General features: G+C 41.9%; 1 protein-coding gene and 1 long non-coding RNA gene across 3 annotated transcripts in view; one reads left to right on the plus strand and one right to left on the minus strand.

Moving 5' to 3' along the window:
• Nucleotides 1-1,993: 1,993 nt before the first annotated feature.
• glra4a (glycine receptor, alpha 4a) overlaps nucleotides 1,994-18,894 on the minus strand; it is a 42,633-nt gene continuing 25,732 nt past the window's right edge. Inside the window, exons 2-10 of one of the 2 annotated variants that reach the window (XM_088597454.1) lie at nucleotides 18,541-18,674; nucleotides 17,524-17,591; nucleotides 15,474-15,697; nucleotides 14,428-14,510; nucleotides 11,235-11,372; nucleotides 10,630-10,844; nucleotides 9,886-10,035; nucleotides 6,940-7,050; nucleotides 1,994-3,040 (exon numbers count right to left, since the gene is read on the minus strand). In XM_088597454.1, the coding sequence (XP_088453580.1) occupies nucleotides 2,747-3,040; nucleotides 6,940-7,050; nucleotides 9,886-10,035; nucleotides 10,630-10,844; nucleotides 11,235-11,372; nucleotides 14,428-14,510; nucleotides 15,474-15,697; nucleotides 17,524-17,591; nucleotides 18,541-18,674 (1,417 nt within the window). In that variant the 3' untranslated portion in view covers nucleotides 1,994-2,746. The remainder of the gene's footprint in view (nucleotides 3,041-6,939; nucleotides 7,051-9,885; nucleotides 10,036-10,629; nucleotides 10,845-11,234; nucleotides 11,373-14,427; nucleotides 14,511-15,473; nucleotides 15,698-17,523; nucleotides 17,592-18,540; nucleotides 18,675-18,894) is intronic. The other variant, XM_088597453.1, reaches the window with a different exon arrangement.
• Nucleotides 14,243-17,814, plus strand: LOC148654152 (uncharacterized). Its single transcript, XR_015924974.1, has 3 exons — nucleotides 14,243-14,444; nucleotides 15,077-15,188; nucleotides 15,399-17,814. It is a non-coding gene; the product is annotated as an uncharacterized LOC148654152 (long non-coding RNA).

The raw sequence follows: 18,894 nt of genomic DNA on the forward strand, positions 1-18,894 counted from the left end.
AATATTGCTGTTCCCTTTCAACAGAATGCATTTTGTGTGCATGATTACGCACTTAATTACAAACTGGTGTCTTGTCCTTGAAAACTTGACTTTCCCACACTCCTGTGTTAAAGAAGCATAAACTCATTCGTATAAAAAATATCCTCTCTCCTCTCCATTTTGGGGAAATAGAGTGATTGACATTGTAAGAGATTTTTTTAATGAGGATGGCTTTTGGTTATTTCAGGACTTGTAATGTCTTTCTTTTTTTACCTCTCCTTTCTTCAATGTATTCCTGTAGCGATCATACAACTCCTGTGCTCATTCCCTTTTCATCCCTAGTGGGCTTTACATCTATGGTGCACTATAGGAATCTTTTGAACTTTTCTCTTCTGCTGTGGGAGGATCCTAATGTGAGCAGTGAGATGTTTTTTTCTCCGCTTTTCCTGCATGATTTCAGAAGTCAGCCTTGTCCCTTTTCAGCTGTTCCCTGCAAAACCACAACTTGGAGCTGAAGACCGAATCTCTGACTTCTTAAATCAGCATCAGAGATGCCTTCTCTTGTCTTCTCAAGCGCTGGCACTGTAGACGCGGTCAGGGCTTAGCACATTCAGGCTGCATTATACTCATTCAGCAGGGAATGCTGCATGTGAGTTAGCTCAAGTACAGGGGCTTTCCTGAGGGGGAACAGGATACAGTATGTGTAGCCTCAAAAGTAGGTATATAGGGAAAGACTGACAGTGTTTAATGCCAGTGTTAAATGTTTAATTTCCAGTCTCGCTAGCAGCTAAAACCTCTCATTCTGAATCCTGGTTTAGCACTGCCATTCACTCTCCTGCTGAGGCTGTGCTCTTCTCCTGCATCTTCACAACCTCAGAGGATGTGAAAATAAATGATAATTTTCCTTTAATTGCCATTGGTGTCATTCTGGGACTTTTTCATTGATGCCGAAAGGGAACTAATGATGAATTGTTTGTGTGAGAGACCCAGAGCTGTTTAACTGAGAGTCAGAACTGCTAGAAGGTATTTACCCAATATGTCTTACATTGCAGATATACTAAAAGATATGAATTTAAAATAACTCTATTATAATCCTCACAGCTGTATAACACTCATACTGGATATTCATCAAGAAGCGATGGGAAATCCTGCAGATGTGAGTTAACAGTCTGACAAGCTTATTAATGATTGGATTATACCTTGCATTCACTTAGAGCATTGCAACAAGAGTGTTTTCTTGGTGTCAGCAAGAAACTGGAGTAATTGTGTTTTTCTTCTGTAGTCTACAGACATCTGAAGAGATTAATCAGATTGCTGTAGAGGAACCTTAAGACATAACCAGGGTTGAACTCTAAAGTGGTATCTTGTGATCTTGGACTTCCCAGTGTAATAACTCTTCAATTAAAGAAAAAATAATTTAACTTAATATAAATAAAACTAAAAACATTAATATAATTTTCCATTTCTGGGACACACCCATAAAGCACAGTTCTAGTTTCATTAGTTAAAAAAATGAATTAGTCGTGCACAAAATTAGCCCACTCTTAGCAATGCATGCAATGTAAAATGAGTCATGAGTCAATTACAGAACATTAAATTAACCAGCAACATGCATGTAGATGTTTTACAAAAGCAAACAGCATGAGATCGCTCATAATGGACTGGCCACGTGTGCTTTTGAAGATGCTTTTACAGAGGTTGTCTCCTTTTAGGGAAAGAGTGCAATCTTCGCTTATTGTTCTTGTTGATGAAAAATGCTTGGAATTCTGTCCTTGTTTTCGTTGTTTTGCTTGTTACTGGGTGGGAATTTTATGCTCTGACTCCAAAAAACCCCACTGCACATGTCAGACAGACACATGCGCTGCTGTCTGCTGTACGCTAACAGATTGCAGAGCTTGGGTTTCAGATCCCATGTGTGTATCGGATCGTCTTTGAAGGGAAACAAGTCAAATCAACAAATTAAACTTCCAGCAACAACACAGGAATCAAGGAGGAGAAGAGAGCACATACTAAATCCTGGCAGAATATTCCATTTATTCAAATTAGACAAAAAACATTTGTGCTGTCACCAATTCCCAGACAGCTCTGTATATATACAGTATTTACAGTATATATAATATCTATCTTATTGTGTTTCACATTTTAAAAAAGTCATCATATCAACAACCTGTGAATATTCAGGAACACTATACATTTCCCCCAAGGAATTCCAAATAAGCCCCCCTTTAATTGTAACACCCCCCAAATACGCATTTCAAATATCATGTAAAAAATATTTTCTTTTTTTCTCTTTTTTAAAAACATTCATTTCTGAGATGCAGCGTATGGTAGAGGAGTTCGTTCCGAGTCAGCGCAGACACTTGCCCGCTGGGGCCTGTTTTACCTGTCGGGCCTGTCTGCTCTGTTCGCGCGCTCTCAGAGTGCAGGGCTTGGCTCTGAATGGCATGTTTTAAAATCCCGAACAAGAAAAGAAAAGGCGTTACATTTCAGAAAAATAAAAACACTGGCAAACCACCGTTTGCCCTCAAAATAGGCATTCATATTTATAATAGGTGACATTTGTTTTGGAGAGAGTGTTTGTCTCGTTAGAAGCGCAGTTGCACCTGAACTCTTGGTTCTATCATATTCAGCACCCGTTTAATGTCTGGTAGAAGTAAATACTTTTTAAAATATCTTTATCTTTACACATTTTTTTTTCTTTCTGGTTGTAAATCGTACAGGCAGTTTTGGTTTGGAGAAAGAGGAAACGTGGTTCTGATGAGCGTGCCTACAAGGCCTGGTGGATGTCTTCATGGCGCAACACTTTGTAGGTGATCCAGTAGAAGATGTTGAAAATGAGGAAAGACAGGGGGAAGGCGGCCCTGGAAACGGTGTCGATCCGCTTGGCCCGGTCCACGAACCTCTTGCGGATAGACTCGGCGTCCTGCAGCGGTGCCGGGGGCGGCGGGGGGGTGAAGACTGTGGCCCCCTCGACCGCGGCCGTGTCCTTCATCTGCAGGCAGTGTCCCAGTCCGTACCCACGAAAATAAAACCCCCTGCTTTCACGGACCAGCTCCTCCTCCTGCAAGAGACAGGGACAAACATGCAGCGAAGGAACGAGGGGACGGCTTCCCAGTGAGGTGCCTGACTTCCCAGGTCCCCCCCCCCCCACACATTCCTGCTCAATTTTGTTTTTCCTTCCCGTGAATCCAGGTTTATCCACCTTCCTGTATTCAGTTCAGTAGTAATTCAGAAAACTCCGCAACGAGGAAGGTGTAAAAGATGGTGGTGGGAGGGGAACGAGAGCTGAGTCTGCTCCAAAATACCAGCACTCTCCCATTTTCTGTTTCTATATTTGATCATAATTTCTTTTTATTCTCTGTATAATTAGATGGGCTGTATGGTTTGTCCCTGAGCATCGATTGAAACCATTCTTGACATATCGCCTGATCTGTTACAAACTACCTTTGCTGCCTAAAAGCAGAAATAGGTTAGCATGTGACATGAGCAAAACACATACTGAATGATGGCAAACAGACAATAGAGGTGAAAAAAGTGGTGCAAAGCAAGAACAACACCTAAATAGTGAATATAGCCTGAAAGATGTGTGATCAATTAAGTTTTCCTTCTCAGTGACAGCCCGAGGACTTGGGAACTGTGCACATCTCATCTGAGTATTAATATGCATTGCTTCATACGGAGGGCTTTGCGATTGGCCTTTGAATAAAAGCGCTCATTTGGATTCTGCCCAGAATTTTAAAACTTGTACGGCTCGGATTTGACATTCTCTCAACACCTGGAGAGAGGCGGTCAGCAGTGAGACGTTTTTAAACTGGATAATTAGCCATCTCTGACACCGTGACACCCCCCCAACTCCAGCACACATACTGGGCAACCCTGGCAGCTCCCTCAATACCCGGGGTGCCCATTAACTTCTCTGTGACATGGGCAGGGCTGGCCCTGAGTGTCCAATCTGCCTTCCACCTCGGCAACACTTAACAAGCACGCTTCTTTCACAAAGCAAGGCTTGCTGTTGAGCTGACAGCGTGTGTCTGCGGAGTGCTCCGGCTCCCCCGCCCAGCTGTGTGAGTGAAACACTGGTCACATTGAAATACTGCTGCATTTAGGCCACCTTGCTGCTCGTGTGTCTTCCTAGCACTTCAAGGGGATAGAGCCATTATCTCAGCTGCATGTCCACAGTCAAGCTCCACAAAGACGATAGTGGACCTTGTGCACTTTACAGCTTATCACAGTGCCTGGCTCACACCTTGCAGGTGAGGGGGAATCTGTTAGTCTTGACCTCACAGCCAGAGCTGCTGTTTCCTCTGCCAGGTAAGTTAATGCCGAGTATTAAAATATTAAGGACATCACCCATAAATATACATTATCACAACCCTTCTAATGAGAGTCTGAATTCACTTCTTTAAATATTACTTTCAAGTGCATTTCAAGGTCCAGATACACAGACACAGAAGACCTTATTACACAAGATCTGCCTGGACAAAAGGAGAGACAAGCATTTCAAAGTTTTACATGGAATACATGGGGGCCATTGTTTCTTAATTCTTTTATGGGCTCACCTGGATGTGCAGAGGCTCAAGAACAAGATTAATACTCACATCAGCATGTTCAGTAATTGCCTTGGAGGTTCTAGAAAGTATTTTTACACGATTTTTCACCTCTGGATGTATGACAAAAACATCAGCCTGAACCCAATGTAAACATACTGTAAAAAAGATTCCTGAGAGATGACTGCGGCCTCAAATTACAGAAGGCTTCAAAGCACACAGGGAGCTTTTTATGTTTTGACATGCCAGGCAATACAAAAAGTATCTGTCCAGACTTCTCACATTTACATTTTCATAGGAAAATTTAAGAGAATTATTCAAATCAAACAATTTTGCTTTCATCTGAACCAAAAAAATATTTCTTAGCTTTCAGACTAGTATTTGAAGTGAGTTATCTAAATACAAGATGTGTTAATGATTGGAGCCTGAATTATTCACAATACAAAGAAATGACACTATAAGTTCATACAGGGTGCTAGGTGTCTTCATTTATATTCCATTTTCGTGATAGAATCTAGAAGATATTTTTTAAATTGGCATTTTTCTGGTTGGCGGTGGGGTAAAGGTTACAGAAAAAATATTTAATTCTTATAGTTGTGGATAATAAAGTGAGATAACGAAAACGACCTATCTGATTTTGTAGATGTCAAACCAGGAAGCTAAAAGACACATGAGTGGATGAAGCCTGGTGGATATATTACATATATTTTTAAAATAAAAGTATTACTTAAATGCATACAGTATATTTTCATAGCACTTTGTCCACTTAGCTGCTAAAATAGTTATATAAATCTCATATGGCTCTGGATTTATAATTGCAAGGTTGCAGGTTCTAATCCTGGTGGGGTACTGCTGTTGTACCCTTGAAAAAACAGTAAAGTACAAATCAAAGGAAAGATTTACAATTTTATGCCAAAAGTGTAGTTCGCATTTAGGAATTGTATGACCTCTTCTCATTTGTACAGTAACTCTTCTTATGTTCTTAAATCAAACAAAATCCAAATAATCCCATCTTTCTTTGTGCCTTTGTCTATGATATGGTGAAAAAAAAGTTATATTATCTTGCTTGAGTCAGAATAAATATTCTTCTGAACGGGACTGGGACATTGTCGTGCTCACATGCAGGAAGGTGTTTCTGATACAGAGACACAGAACCATGTGAAAAACAAATCTGTTGTTTTAAAATTAAGGTAGTAATTACCATTGATGGATGAGCAAGTTTCAGAACAGGTTCTTAAAGAGATGAATTTGGTGGAAGTAAGTCACTGTTTTAGATTTCATTTCAATGTTCAACCAATTTGATTTTAAGTGCAAATCGAAAGGTAAATGCTGATTTTATTACAGAAAAAATATTTTCAAACTATAATCAATGTATGTGTGTGAGTATATGAGGAACCATGTCCACTGTCACATCATCCTTTTCCTTTTCTGCTCTCCGTCAGCGTGAACTTATAGAATTCCGTACAATGTGGAATATTATTTAAATTCTTTCCTACCAAATGGAGGATTGAATTCAGATAGCTGATGTCATAACACTTATCTAATCTGTAATAGGAGAGCAGAGTCCATGCCAAGGGGGAATTGCAGAAAGTGAGAGCATACTGTTCCGGATCCTGATAAATCCCTCACCGCCAGATCAAAGCCTTGGGAACAGACTTTAAAGAAGAAGCATCTGTCAGTGATTGCAAGGCTTGTCACATAAGGACTGACGATGCAAACGGGAGGAGGTTGAGGGTCTGAAATGACAACGGAGTTTTTGGCACTAAACATCCCAATTAATCAGCTCTTAAAAAAGCCAATTAATATCCAGAATAAGACACCGAACGCTCCATTGAGAAGCCTCCTGAGAGTGACTGCAATAGACATTTTGTGGTCTTACAGCCCTGGGGTAGGAATCACCCCGACACTGTGAAGAGGAATGCCCACAACGTCCAGGTGGTACCTGTAACCAAGGAGATGGCCAGCTGGTCGGGTCTGGACTGCTCTTGCCATTTCACTACTCCTTGTTTACATTGTACCTCAGCCGTGATGAATTCAACAGAAACCTTCATCTGTCTCTTCCGAGCAGAGCAGAGGAAGGAGATCCCATTGAGAGCTTCCCGTACTTCCCAGGACTCCCGGAGTAAGAAAAACCGACGCTCACGGAAAAGATCTTGTGTGAATGCGATTAGGATCAAGGGTTTGTTCCAAGATTTTTTCTTTCGGAGGCTGCATTCAAGGCCGATGACAGGTCAGAGGCGAAGAGAGGAGGACCGGAGACATGGTGCAGCGGGGGACAGGGAGTGAGCCGCGAGGAGAGTGCACGTGGAGTGGCGGGGGAGACTCGGGAGGGAGGGTGGGTGTGGAGGAGCTCTCCGGGACAAAGACTCACGCGTGCCGGACACCGTGCCCTTTGGGACAGAGGTCAGTTTACCCTGGAGCCGGTGCTGCAGTGCTGGGATATCGTCCCATACGTGGGCTCACCGCCAGGCAGGTCACACGCCTTCCGCAGTGACTCTGTGCTTCCTGTTTGGCTAACCAGACCCTTTGTGCAGAGACGTAAATAGAGAAATTGCAATAATGCGATTAAACAGGTTGGCAGGGCTTGAGGTCAAGTGCCTCTCCGTACTCCAGCTCAAGATCACGATTAGAGTTTCATTTTAAGTGTGACTTCTTTATGTTATTCTGTACTCATAAAATGCCCTTAATGGGAAGCTCTGCTTGTATAATGGGCATAGCTAAACAAGTTTAACCTTGAGATGACTGAATCTGCAGTTTTAGAGTACAGAAATCATCTAGAGGGTAGCACATTATTTCCAGAGCATTTCATGTCATAACTAATCACACATGCAAGAACTGGACAGTCTTTTTAGGACTGATATAAGATGGGACAGTTAAAGACATAATTAAAATGAATGTTATTGATGTTATGATGAATCACTGCTTTTTGGTATCAAAAGCCTTTTATACTTCACAGGGTTTCATGACCTTGATAGTCTAATAAGACACTTTATTGTAATGTGTAGCGTGGCTTATTTTTCAGATTAATATATACAGTATAGAATATGTTTATTTTAGTATAAATGTCTTTAAAATAGTATTGCCAGCATTATTACATAAATTTGTATTCATCTGTAATTTCATTCTTTAATCATTGACACTTTTATCCAGAGCAACTTATATTTGTATTCTTTTACTATACACACTGTAGCTGTCCATTCAAGTGAAGCCAACTGACTAAAGTACAGTACCTTGCTCAAGAGTGCACTGGCAGTACATAGATCAGATAAGATCACTTTGTCAGTTATATACAATTTCTTGCAATAGGAATTCGTCTTTTCACATACCCCAGCTTGCTCTCCATGAGACACACAGACAGGGAGAGAAGCTTGGGGTCAGAGTGCAGGGTCAGCCATTGTACAGCGCCCCTGGAGCAGTTGGGGTTAAGGGCCTTGCTCAGGGGCCCAACGGAATAGGATTCCTCTGCCGGCCGCGGAAATGGAACCCAGCAACCTTCCAGCCACAGGCGCAGATCCTGAGCCACTGAGCAACTTGGGATTTGAACCCACAGCCTTCCAGTTACAAGTCTACAACCCTTCACAATCCTCCATTCAGACTAAATTATGAATTGCTTATGTCCATAGAACAGAGAACTAAAGAGCCATGCAGGAGCTTAGTGTGCGATGGGATCTCCTGTGTGCTCCTAGGCTGCCTATCTACTACATTGATGAGGGTTGTCAGTTTCATTAATAATTAATAACTGTGGTTTGACTGAAATGGTGAAGGCAGACATTAGAGGTACTTTGTTTTTAAAAATAAGGCAGGTTATATTGCATGTGTGTAAAATGTATTCAAAGTGACGAACATTTTGATAAATGAAATTGGTCAATCTTTAGAACACACACATACATCCAGATCTGTAAGTGCACTGTAAGTGTGTCTCTTTCCCTCTGCTGATGGAAAGAAAGTGGAATGATCCGGGGCAGGAGAGGCGGCTCTGCTGACACACAGCTTTATTGCAGGGAAAATTATCTTTGGAGCAATTTTATTGCGGGGAAAATCAGGACAGTTTCCTAAAAATGGAGGAATTGGGACTGAAAGCAGAGAGTGGCCTTTGATAATCTGTTGAGACCTATTGATTGACATAGCTGTTGTTATGTTTTTAAATCAGAATTGTTGTCCATCACTTGGACCTGCTGGGTCTGACGACTAGCTGAATGTTGATTCTGATGAGTTAGGGGATTCATAGAGCTATTCTTGAAGTTTGTGCTGTGAAGTTTGGGCTGGCACTTCTAGGTGACTTATTATACTGCTGTAGAGACACTGCTATCTGCACCAAAGAAACAGACTAACAGACTATTGCGTTTACACAATCTTAGGATTGCCATCAAAGTTGTGTTTTCATCTAGTTTAAGGAAACATGGTGCAAAAGGACAAAGGCTCTTGGCTTTTGTTTTTAAGTTCAGAGGACAAAATCTATTACATAAGACTGAGATGGAACTTGGATCATCCCAGCTCCTGCCCTCAAGCTAAGAAAAAATATTTTGGTCAGAGATTCACCAACAATTTGCAATCACCAATGCTGGGGAGTAATACTAGGTTTCAGTTCAGAACTAAAATCAGGGTGTGATAGCTTTCTGGTACTCTAAAACACATTGTCCAAGTAAAAAAGGGAAATATTGATTAATCCTTGTCAATACACAATGGTGTACATGAGGTCAAGCATCAATATATGTTATTGATAATCTTGGACTCCCTTTGTCAGTGGGAGAACAAAATCAATACTGATCTCAGACAGACTTACATTATGTAATACATTACATTATATTCCAAAAGCAACTAACAACAAAGAAGAGGATTTCTAAAGTTAATTCAAACATTTCACACAGGGTTGGATCAATGATCCAGGCTTGGTACAGTGGACAAGCCTACTTTGCGACAACTCAGCGCTCTATTTCAACAAAAAAAAAATCATATTCAGAAGCTATTTAAAAAATGAAGCGTTATGTTTTAGGAACTCCACATTTAGTTCCTATGCATATTCTGGGATTATATTTATTGGAAATTGCTTCACACCCCATGATTAAAAAAATTGGCATCCCTGAAATCAAACCCAAGCTTTCTACCAAACCTTAATAAAATCCACAACTTATTAATTCAGCGGTATTTGTTGTTGATACCATCGAGTGAGGTGCCGTTTTGACGTTAAATGTGATTGAAGGTTGACAGAGAAGTACTTCAGATCTGCACGGAGTGGAAGGTACCTAAGTGTACAGGCCAGCAGGCTTTCTGTGAGACTGGGCCGAGGTGGAGACTGGCTGTGTTTGAGACTCCTAGTCCCTGAATACCTGCCATGCACAGAGAGAGGAATCAAACTCACTATCCTCTGTCGGCGCTGCCTCTTTCTCAGCCTGATGAACTCTTTGTGCTGCCGTGACACAAAGTTGACCGCTGCATACTCCAGGAGAGCCGCAAACACGAAGAGCAGGCATACGGCCATCCAGATATCGATGGCCTTCACGTACGACACCTGGAACACAAGCCAGAGCAGTTTGAGCACATGTCCTTCAGCAGCGCACTTTGGCTCTCGTGCTAAAAGACGTTCATTATGTTCGGCAATCCGGTGGCCCTACAGCAGCTCCTGGTTAAAGAGGGCATGTGTGGAGCTTGTGCTGTTTTCAGTGCAGTGTACATCACAGCTTTTATTTCCTGCTGTGTCAGTGGTTTCCTGAATAAGGACAGCTTCAAAATGCTGCAGGTTCGTGCAGAAAGAAAAGCGCTGAAATGGACAGGCTAGCAATTCAGCTGACCAATTGAATGCTCTTCAGATCCGGGCTCACTGTGATGTGAATCCCCTACAAATGACAGCTTGTTTGGAGAGCAGCTGAATTTGTGATTCATAAACCTTGGAGGGGAATGGAACTGACATGCCAGATGTACACTGCTTCTCACCCGATCTACAGTATTTGTCACACACTTGTAACTTTACTAGAGGGGGAGAAAACCCTCAGTCTGCCCTGGAGGGGACGTGATGCGAACAACATCCAATGTAACTTCAGTTCTTCGTGCATGTGAGTGATTCCAGGGGCATTAGCAGGAGAAGGACCTTCGTCACCAGGCTTACCTTGGGCAGGGAAGCCCGGGATCCTGAGCTCTGGGTGGTCATAGTGAGCACAGTGGTGATGCCCAGGCCAACCCTGGCTGGAGCTGCGTCCATGTTGATCCAGAAGGAGACCCAGGACAGGATGACAATCAGCAGGCTGGGGATGTACATCTGGATCAGGTAGTAACCCATCTGCCGCTCCAGGTGGAACTTCACCTCAATGCAGGTGAACTTCCCTTCAGCCACAGAGAACCGGGGAGAGTGAACACAGGTGAGATGGACAGGTGTCCCTGTGCCTCCTAATAAGGCCAGTTCTCATGGAAATGAACTCTTGCCACGTTGCAGATTTAAACTGATTATTCTATTCTATTGGAGTGGGCTGCAGGTACAATATGTACTTACATCCAACTGTCTACCGTGTTCAGACAAAATATTTAAGTTTAACTAAGGAATCAATGAAAGCAAGTTATGAACTTAGGAATTTGAAGGGTGGTCGGCCTCTGCACACATATTCAAATATCCTTTAAATCAGCAATTTAAAGAATGAAAACAATAGAGCTACAGCCAAAGTGATCCTACCAGATTCTCCTGATGGTGCCTAAAGGAGGAGATGATAGGAAGCTGACCTGTGTTGTAGTATTTGGTACAGTAGCCCAGGTCCTTCTCGTCTTTCAGCAGAAACTGGGGCAACGTGAGTCCCTCGGCCACCTGCACTGGGCCCTCATCCAGCCACTCAAAAATGAGGTCATTCATGGTGTAGCCAACTGCAGAGGAAGAGGGAGACATCGCTTGCTGGACGTCTGAAATGCTCTGTCCCAGAAAATGAATACATTGAGCCTGTTACCTGAAGTATAGGGAGTCCACAGACTTCCCTTATTATTTTTAGTTGGGGGGGATTGTGGTAAAAAGATACTTCTTGGCACCTTTTTGCAACATTTGTATGCATGAAAGTATTTTTAGTGTATTTAACAAAAGTACTCTCCTGTAAACTATTTTGGATTATTACAACGTTTTGATCTTGATCACGAGCCACACAATAATACTTATGCAAACCGTAAGCACATTTTAAATGCAAAGGGATGAACTCATTTTCCTGTGTTATTTATGCCTTCTCTTGTCAGTGAAGTAGGAGGCAAGTAAGCAAGTGAGATAGATCTGGACACAGCTCGAATTCACAGTAAGACACACACCCAACACAATCTGTGCAACTGAAGTGAGGGTAGGGGCTTATCTTTCCGTTACCTGTCGATGGCAAAATGGCATAAAGCTGCCTGAACATGTCAAAATCTGGTGACTTGAAAAGCATGTGATTTGCAAGCTGGGCCACCTGCTTGAAATATTTGCGAAGGGTTTCCACACGTTACTTAACAAATGGAGAAGGGAATACAGATTGAATAATACGCCTTGTAAGATAGTTACTGCAAATATGTCGCGATGACCAGGAAGATTTCAGGGCAAACTCTGTAGACAAAAATGCTCCAGGCACAATCATTTAAATAAACATTATAATAATGTTCATCACACTTCCAGTTTCTGTTCTAAAGATGCCCTCTCCTTTGCCCATCTCAACCGTAACACCAGTGGCTCTGTGCTGGGTGAGTTTACAGGCTCATTTAAAATGCATGAGGCATGCTGGAATGGTGTGGAATTCTTGACGCGTCTGAATAATGCTGATGTCTATCTCAGCCCCTTGAGGTCTGAGTTACAAAGGCATACATTATTCAAGATGTTATCCCCAGTTCCAACAAGAAGCCAGAACAAGACAAAAAATAAAACAAATTGTTTGTTTGGAGATTTTTCTGTGGCACTCACGGTATACCAGGCTATGGAGCAAACAGAAAACAATTATCAATTATTTATTGAATTGGAACTTTTTCTTTTCCCTTGTTTATTTTTCTTGAGTTATGCATGCGCTTGACAAAACATCCTTAATCCTAAAGTGCATTTTTTAGGTGCCTCTTCCCCTCATGTCCTTTCATATAGGGAAATACATATGTACAAGATGACAAGAGTTTTACTGGTGGGAAAACCGACCACTGTTGCTCTGTGTTGTGATCCAGTTATGCTTATAAAGGGCCAACAATAGGGTCAGTGAAAAACAGTTGAGACAGGAGTTGTGCAAGGGAGCAAATTCCCACTGTCTGCTTTTACTCAACTGCTCACTATGATGATGTGCAGGTTTAAATGAGAGGAGGGATACCTTTTGGAAATAATAGATTTTAATAGTTGAGCAATAATATCTTATTTCACATGAAGTACGTAGGAGACAGATAAAAGACAGCTAGGACTCAATTACAGAATGACCAAAGGGCATCAAACTTTGTATGAAAAAAAAATGTTTTTTTATATATTAACTTTCCCGGATATTTTGGAATGGAAAAGGCATTTCAGGAGATTTCCTTGAATTTGCCTCTTGTAGTGCCCAGGCACTCCAGTAATCCTCTCCATGTCAGAGACCATAACTCACAAGACCCCACTAGAGAAGAAGAAGCTGGTTGCAGGACAGGCGCACAGATAAAGCTGAATCGATTTTAGAAATGAATGTGGTTGCCAGAGCAATCTTGGCACAGTGAAGATTTTCTGAAAATGAATAAGCAAGGTATTCTTCTGTTGGGAGAGTATCTTTTTAATTCTTTATTTTTTTTTATTGTAGCCTTCTTTTTTGAAGTTTTAAAAGTGAATCATATAATATGTGGGCAGTGTATATGTTATAATATCAAATGTTGAAATATGCACACATCTGGGATTTGGAACATATAGTTCTAGACTTGCTGTCTTTCTGATGTCCTTGGAAGTGGGGTGATATTACTCCCTGGCCACATTTTAACACTTGCTGTATTCCCACTATCAAAAAAGAACTGTTAAGCTGCAGGAAAGTGCTCTCTTTAATTAGAAATGATTATGCCCCTCTAATCGGCTTTGACCTGTCCATTCTCTTTCATTTGTGGAGGTTTTCAGTAATAGTCTTGGCAAGGAAGCATTTAATTGCAAGCTGCGAGTGACCCAGTAATGCTGAGTTATTTCCTACAGACAGACTGAGCCATTTCAGTTTTTTATTAGTGGTTTTCTTCCCTCAGCCAGCAGCAGTAGTGGGCGAGATTGAAATATGCACACATGCTTCAAGGAACATCCTGTTCATCGAAAGATCTGTAGATATTAAAAATACCCGAATCGGTAACCAGTGCACAAAGGCCAGTGGTTTTACAGATTTAGATTTTGCCATAGCTTTAATTCCAGGGCTGGGGGAGGCGATCCATTCCAGTGAATAATGTTGCCTCCGCTCCTCATTTGGCTTTTGATAAACAAAGCGGTTCTTTTCTCTCTGTGTGTGGATAAAAGGTGCTGTGGGCATGCCAGAGGTCTGACACGTAATCTGAGGGACACGCAAGGAAACTTTCATTATTGATATCCTGAAAATGAGTTCTGCAGACGGAGGAGGTTTCACAGCTGGAAGCAGAAGGGGAGAGTGTCAGAGGGTTGGGGATTATTGCTGTTTTTTTCCGTTTTTAATCCTGCTGAATAAAAGAAAACAAAATAGTGCTTGCTGTTGTGGTGCTTTTGTACAGGGGACAATGGTGTATATTCCTGAGGTAAAAGACGCAAGGGTCTGAGTTCAGGATGCACAGCCGGAAGTTCTTGGCACGTTATGTAGCTTCCTGCCTATCAAAACCATGTTAGCAGGGACGCTATCCTGAGATTCCTGCCACGCGCTCTGTGATTTTTTAATCTGTCATACTCCCTAGGTACCTCCTTGGGTGATGGGACTGAGGTGGAGTGTGAAATGAGAAGAAGAAAAAGGAAGGAAATCAACGGACTCACAGCTTTCAAGCTGCATGGTACATGTCTGAATATCCATTGGGAAATTCTTCAAGTCCATAGGGCAGGAAAGGGTCAGAGTCAGCCTGAGATAGAGACAAGACAAGAGACAGAGGAGGAAGCTCAGGAGGCAGGAAAACAGAAAGAGACAGAGGAAGCAATATTACACACATAGCAAAGGAAATAAAGACAAGGAAATAAGGGGTAGCAGATGCAGAGAAGTCAGGAATATTGTAATGTACCATTCTGATTGCAAATTACATAGACGTCTGAGCTGACTCGCCTAGCTTTTACTTGGAATCTAGACGATAATGGCAGAGGTATTTTTGTGGGAAGATGCACTGCAAAAGAAAATTATTTCAGTACCTCTTCTACATCACAGCATTACTGAAACAATATGTTTATTGCAGAGCAGTTCATCTGTTATTTTATTTATTCGGGTTGCCAATGTATAAAGCTTTCTTAGATTAGATTGCTAATGGGAAAAATAAGCGCTGTTGAGGACTTTTGCTGTTAACGAGCTGCTGTATAATTATCTGTTGGGCAATGTGTGTTGTGCACTTTTAAGTTCCAAGCATGGTGCACGTGGGAATGCATTCATTTCTGAGATATCTATTATATTTAAAAACAAGTTTTGACTTATTTCTTACAGACCCACTGAGAGACTAACTGTATCCAGTGGAATCTGCAACACGATTCAACAAAATCTGCCTAATCTGAGAGAAAAAGCACTGGAATGATCTCTTTTGCCACTGCATGCTTCTGTGCTGACACATCTTGGCATATCTCATGTTTTCAGTTTAACAGTTGCCTAGTTTGTACTTAATATCTGCCAATTTGATGAGATTTTGAGAACTCTAACAGGGATCCTTTCTTGTTCAGTTTTGGGTGAATAAGAGGCGTGACTTGCTATGAAAGAGAAGTTAAAGTAGGTTAGAGAAGAAGAGCTTTTATTTCTTTTCAGAGATTTCCAGGTGGTGCAGTGTAAAGGGGTGTGTCGTGCAGCTGTCACTCAGATGGCCCCTCGCACTGTGGCCCTGGTGGCGTACCTGATGCTGTACAGCACGTTGCCGTTCTTAAAGATGCGCAGCAGCTTGTTGTCCGTGGTGACCTCGTGAAAGTTGGCCCCCTTCTCGTTGGCGAAGAACAGGTCGGGCTTCCAGATGGAGTCCAGCATGGAGGGGTCGAGGTCCAGGGAGTCGTCGGGGTACTCGCTGTACGCCAGCCGGGGGTCGCTCCACTGCTGCCTCAGGAACACGTTCAGTCTGTAGTCCTGCGGCGAGGGAGAGAGAGCAGCAGACACCACTCACTTCCAGACGAATCTAAGTTGTATCTGTTCTTTTTTATTCCGAGTTACCCTGCTTTCTCTCCTCATTTGCGTGACGGATTCATTTGGTACCGCTCGGTGAGGACTAATGTGCTCTGTAATAGACTGTAAGCTAACCTTCATTCTTACTTGGGCTGTGTTTGTAAGGTTCGGCGCTCAGCTCAGCTGATTTCGCTTCTTCTTATCGATTTGACTGGTTCGGAACGGGGCTGTGGGACGGCAGCTGTTGGTCAGTTGAGGACCGTGCGTATTCAGGCGAAAGCTGAAGGAGAGTCACTGACTGCCCTGTGCGTGGACACACTGCTGGAGAGGACATATCCCTTCACCACTGCCCCCCCCACCCCCCCCCCCCGGTCAGGCGTCGGATGAAAACTTTACCTAAAGCAACAGAGGCTCCTTCTTATTTTTTCTTGAAAAATAGATAGCTAAAGAAACATGTAACTAAACAAAGATTTGGGATTCAGGAATCAGAATGTCTCTGAAATAAATTCGTTGAATGCCATTCATCTTGAGAAAAAGTGTCTTATAGAGTACCCACATACAATGAGAGCGGTAAAATTGTTTTAGCTAGCTGAAGAAAGCCTTTTCTTTGGATTCTACTGTAGAAACAGGCATTGCCTCCTACACGTCTTCTGTATTATGGTCTCTCATAAGCCCACAACTCGCAACTGAGAAAGAAATGTACATTTCTGCTTTTACCACTGACCAGCACAGCCCAACGCATCCACCCCAATGACAGATGAGGTTCTCCAGGAGAGTTATAGAGCTCAATGCTGCCTTATTGATCACTCATTGTTCCCCCAACACCAAGGCATTAGTTTTTGTTAAGGTGGTTGGGTGAAAAAAGAAAAAAAAGTGTATTCTTAAGTGCGTACATTCTGCAGTTTTAAGGAGAAAAAAAAACATGATGCAGCTCAGCTGAGATTAATGGATCTTCCCTGCATTTTTCAAAATTCTAACTTAAGCCCATCAAAAGCAGCAGAAGAACAAGCAGAGACAATGCATTAATCAAAATAAGTAGAAGACTTTGGAGCACCACGCAGAGAAATTATTGCTGCTTCCTTCTAAAGGGATCTTACCCTGGTGTAAGCCTGCTGTAGTCTTCTGGCAATCTATTACAGTTAATATCTTCAGTTTTGCTCACCAAACCCTTCCCCTTAAGACTTATTAATGTCTTCTATTTTTCATTTCTGAATTTATTTTAATTTTAATTGCAGATAAGGTACTTAATTATAATTGGGTCATTAATTTAAATACAACTACTCTTCTCAGAATTTCTGCAGGTAGCTTTTCCTTTCTGGCTCCTTGTTTTTGTATGCCATGGATGAGCATTTTGCACTTAACAGATCAGATTAAACCCTGAACTCTCACTCTGATGTGCAGAAGATATAAGCAAAGAGGATAAACAGAAGATAAAGCACAATAAACAAAGACAAAAACACTTTATGTTTATTTTCTACAATATGCACAGAGATCTGCTGCTTATTTTCTTCTAAATGCTTCCAAATAGAGCTACTTAACTGAATGATACAAGATGGAGCTGTGTTGTGTTTGTGCTGCTCTGCAGTGAATGCTATGATCTGGAGCTTTGGTGAAGAAAGCAAGGGGAATGTTACTAGGTGGCCTGCTGTCCTGAGCAAGGCATTCAAGCTCCTTGTGCTCTGCTCTTCAGATTAAACAGCTTTCTAGGAGTAATAACCCAGAAACATACTTCTGAAAAAAATGTGTCAGGACAGGTGTGATTCTAGGAGATTTCAGTTGGAAGCTCTTACCATTGTGGTTTCTGTGACAGACCCGAAGCTGTTGATGAATATGTTGCAGGTGACATTCACAGGTGGACCTGAATTGAGAACACAGTGGCATCAGTCCTGCACAATTATGCAATGTTTTTTGTAACTTCAACATGTTTTCTTTGTTAATATCCTAACAGAGTTTGATGAGAATGTGATGTATGTGTTATGCAGTTGTTGAATATCTCTTTTCACGAACGTTACATTTAACATGAGCTTTCATTTGAATGTCCTACCAACTTATTAAACATGTAATATAATAAGCATCTGAAAGTGGGTGTTAGTGTTGTTCTCTTGTTATCTTTTGTTTTCTTAAGTTAAAAATATATTGGGATTTTCCCTCAGTCATTTTGTGCTCTTTATGAAAGTATTCCAGAAATATGGCTCAATCTTAAGCCCAAAAGGTTGTAAGATGCAGAACTTGTACATTTTAAAACATCTGCTGACCGGGACCAGGGGGTGGATACAGCAAGATCCATACCGGCTATAAACCAATGAGAATATCACACCCTGTATTTTAAACTGCTAGAATAGTATAGCTTGACATACCTTACAAACATATAAACTGGACCAAAAGAGGACCACTCAAAAACCAACATTTCCTTTGTAAGAGGAAATATTTGTAGCTCTGCAGGAGCATCAACAAGGGCAGCAGCAGGACTGCGTTTAGGTGGGTTTGGATGGACAGTTGTGACCCTGTGATACAGATGGGAGTGGTGGGTATGTAATGTAAAGCTACAGCCTCACAGTAGTTAAATGCATGTTCTGCTTTCAAGTAGGCATGATAATGTGTCTGTCAATTCTGACATTAACAGTCCTTTGGCAGTCACCATCACCTGTATATACAGTACATAGACGTAGGTGACCAACTCTTGTGGATCCACACACTGCTGGTTTCTGGAGTGTTACTCATGGTAAGGGCCTAGTATTTATTTCATCTCATTCTTCAGAAATGCGCCTTTCAGGCTGCCTCACATGGGTAGTCACTTATGGAAGTACCTTTGAAGTTGGGCCTGATGCGGGCATCGTATCCAGAGGTTCTCCCCATGAGCTTATCCAGAAAGTCAGATGGGGACATGGGCTTGGGGGCTGCCCTGCTGGCTGACTTGATCTCCTCCTTGCAGGATCCAGGCCTGTGTTTTCAGACACAGAAGGAATCGACACAGAAAGAGGGTGTGGTGTTAGAATTGTCCAATACAGACCTATTTGCATAGATGTGCACCATCGTTTGACAAATTGAAGAGCTCACAGGACTTGGAAATGGACTGCCCTACGCAGGGTGGTGATGTAAAAGTTTTGGAAATTGGTTTGACGAAGTATTTTTGTGATAGATTTTCAGTACAGGATCATACA

The sequence above is a fragment of the Lepisosteus platostomus genome, chromosome 10 (assembly GCF_059453375.1).
Source record: "Lepisosteus platostomus isolate fLepPlt1 chromosome 10, fLepPlt1.hap1, whole genome shotgun sequence".
Classification (NCBI taxonomy): Eukaryota; Metazoa; Chordata; class Actinopteri; order Semionotiformes; family Lepisosteidae; genus Lepisosteus; species Lepisosteus platostomus.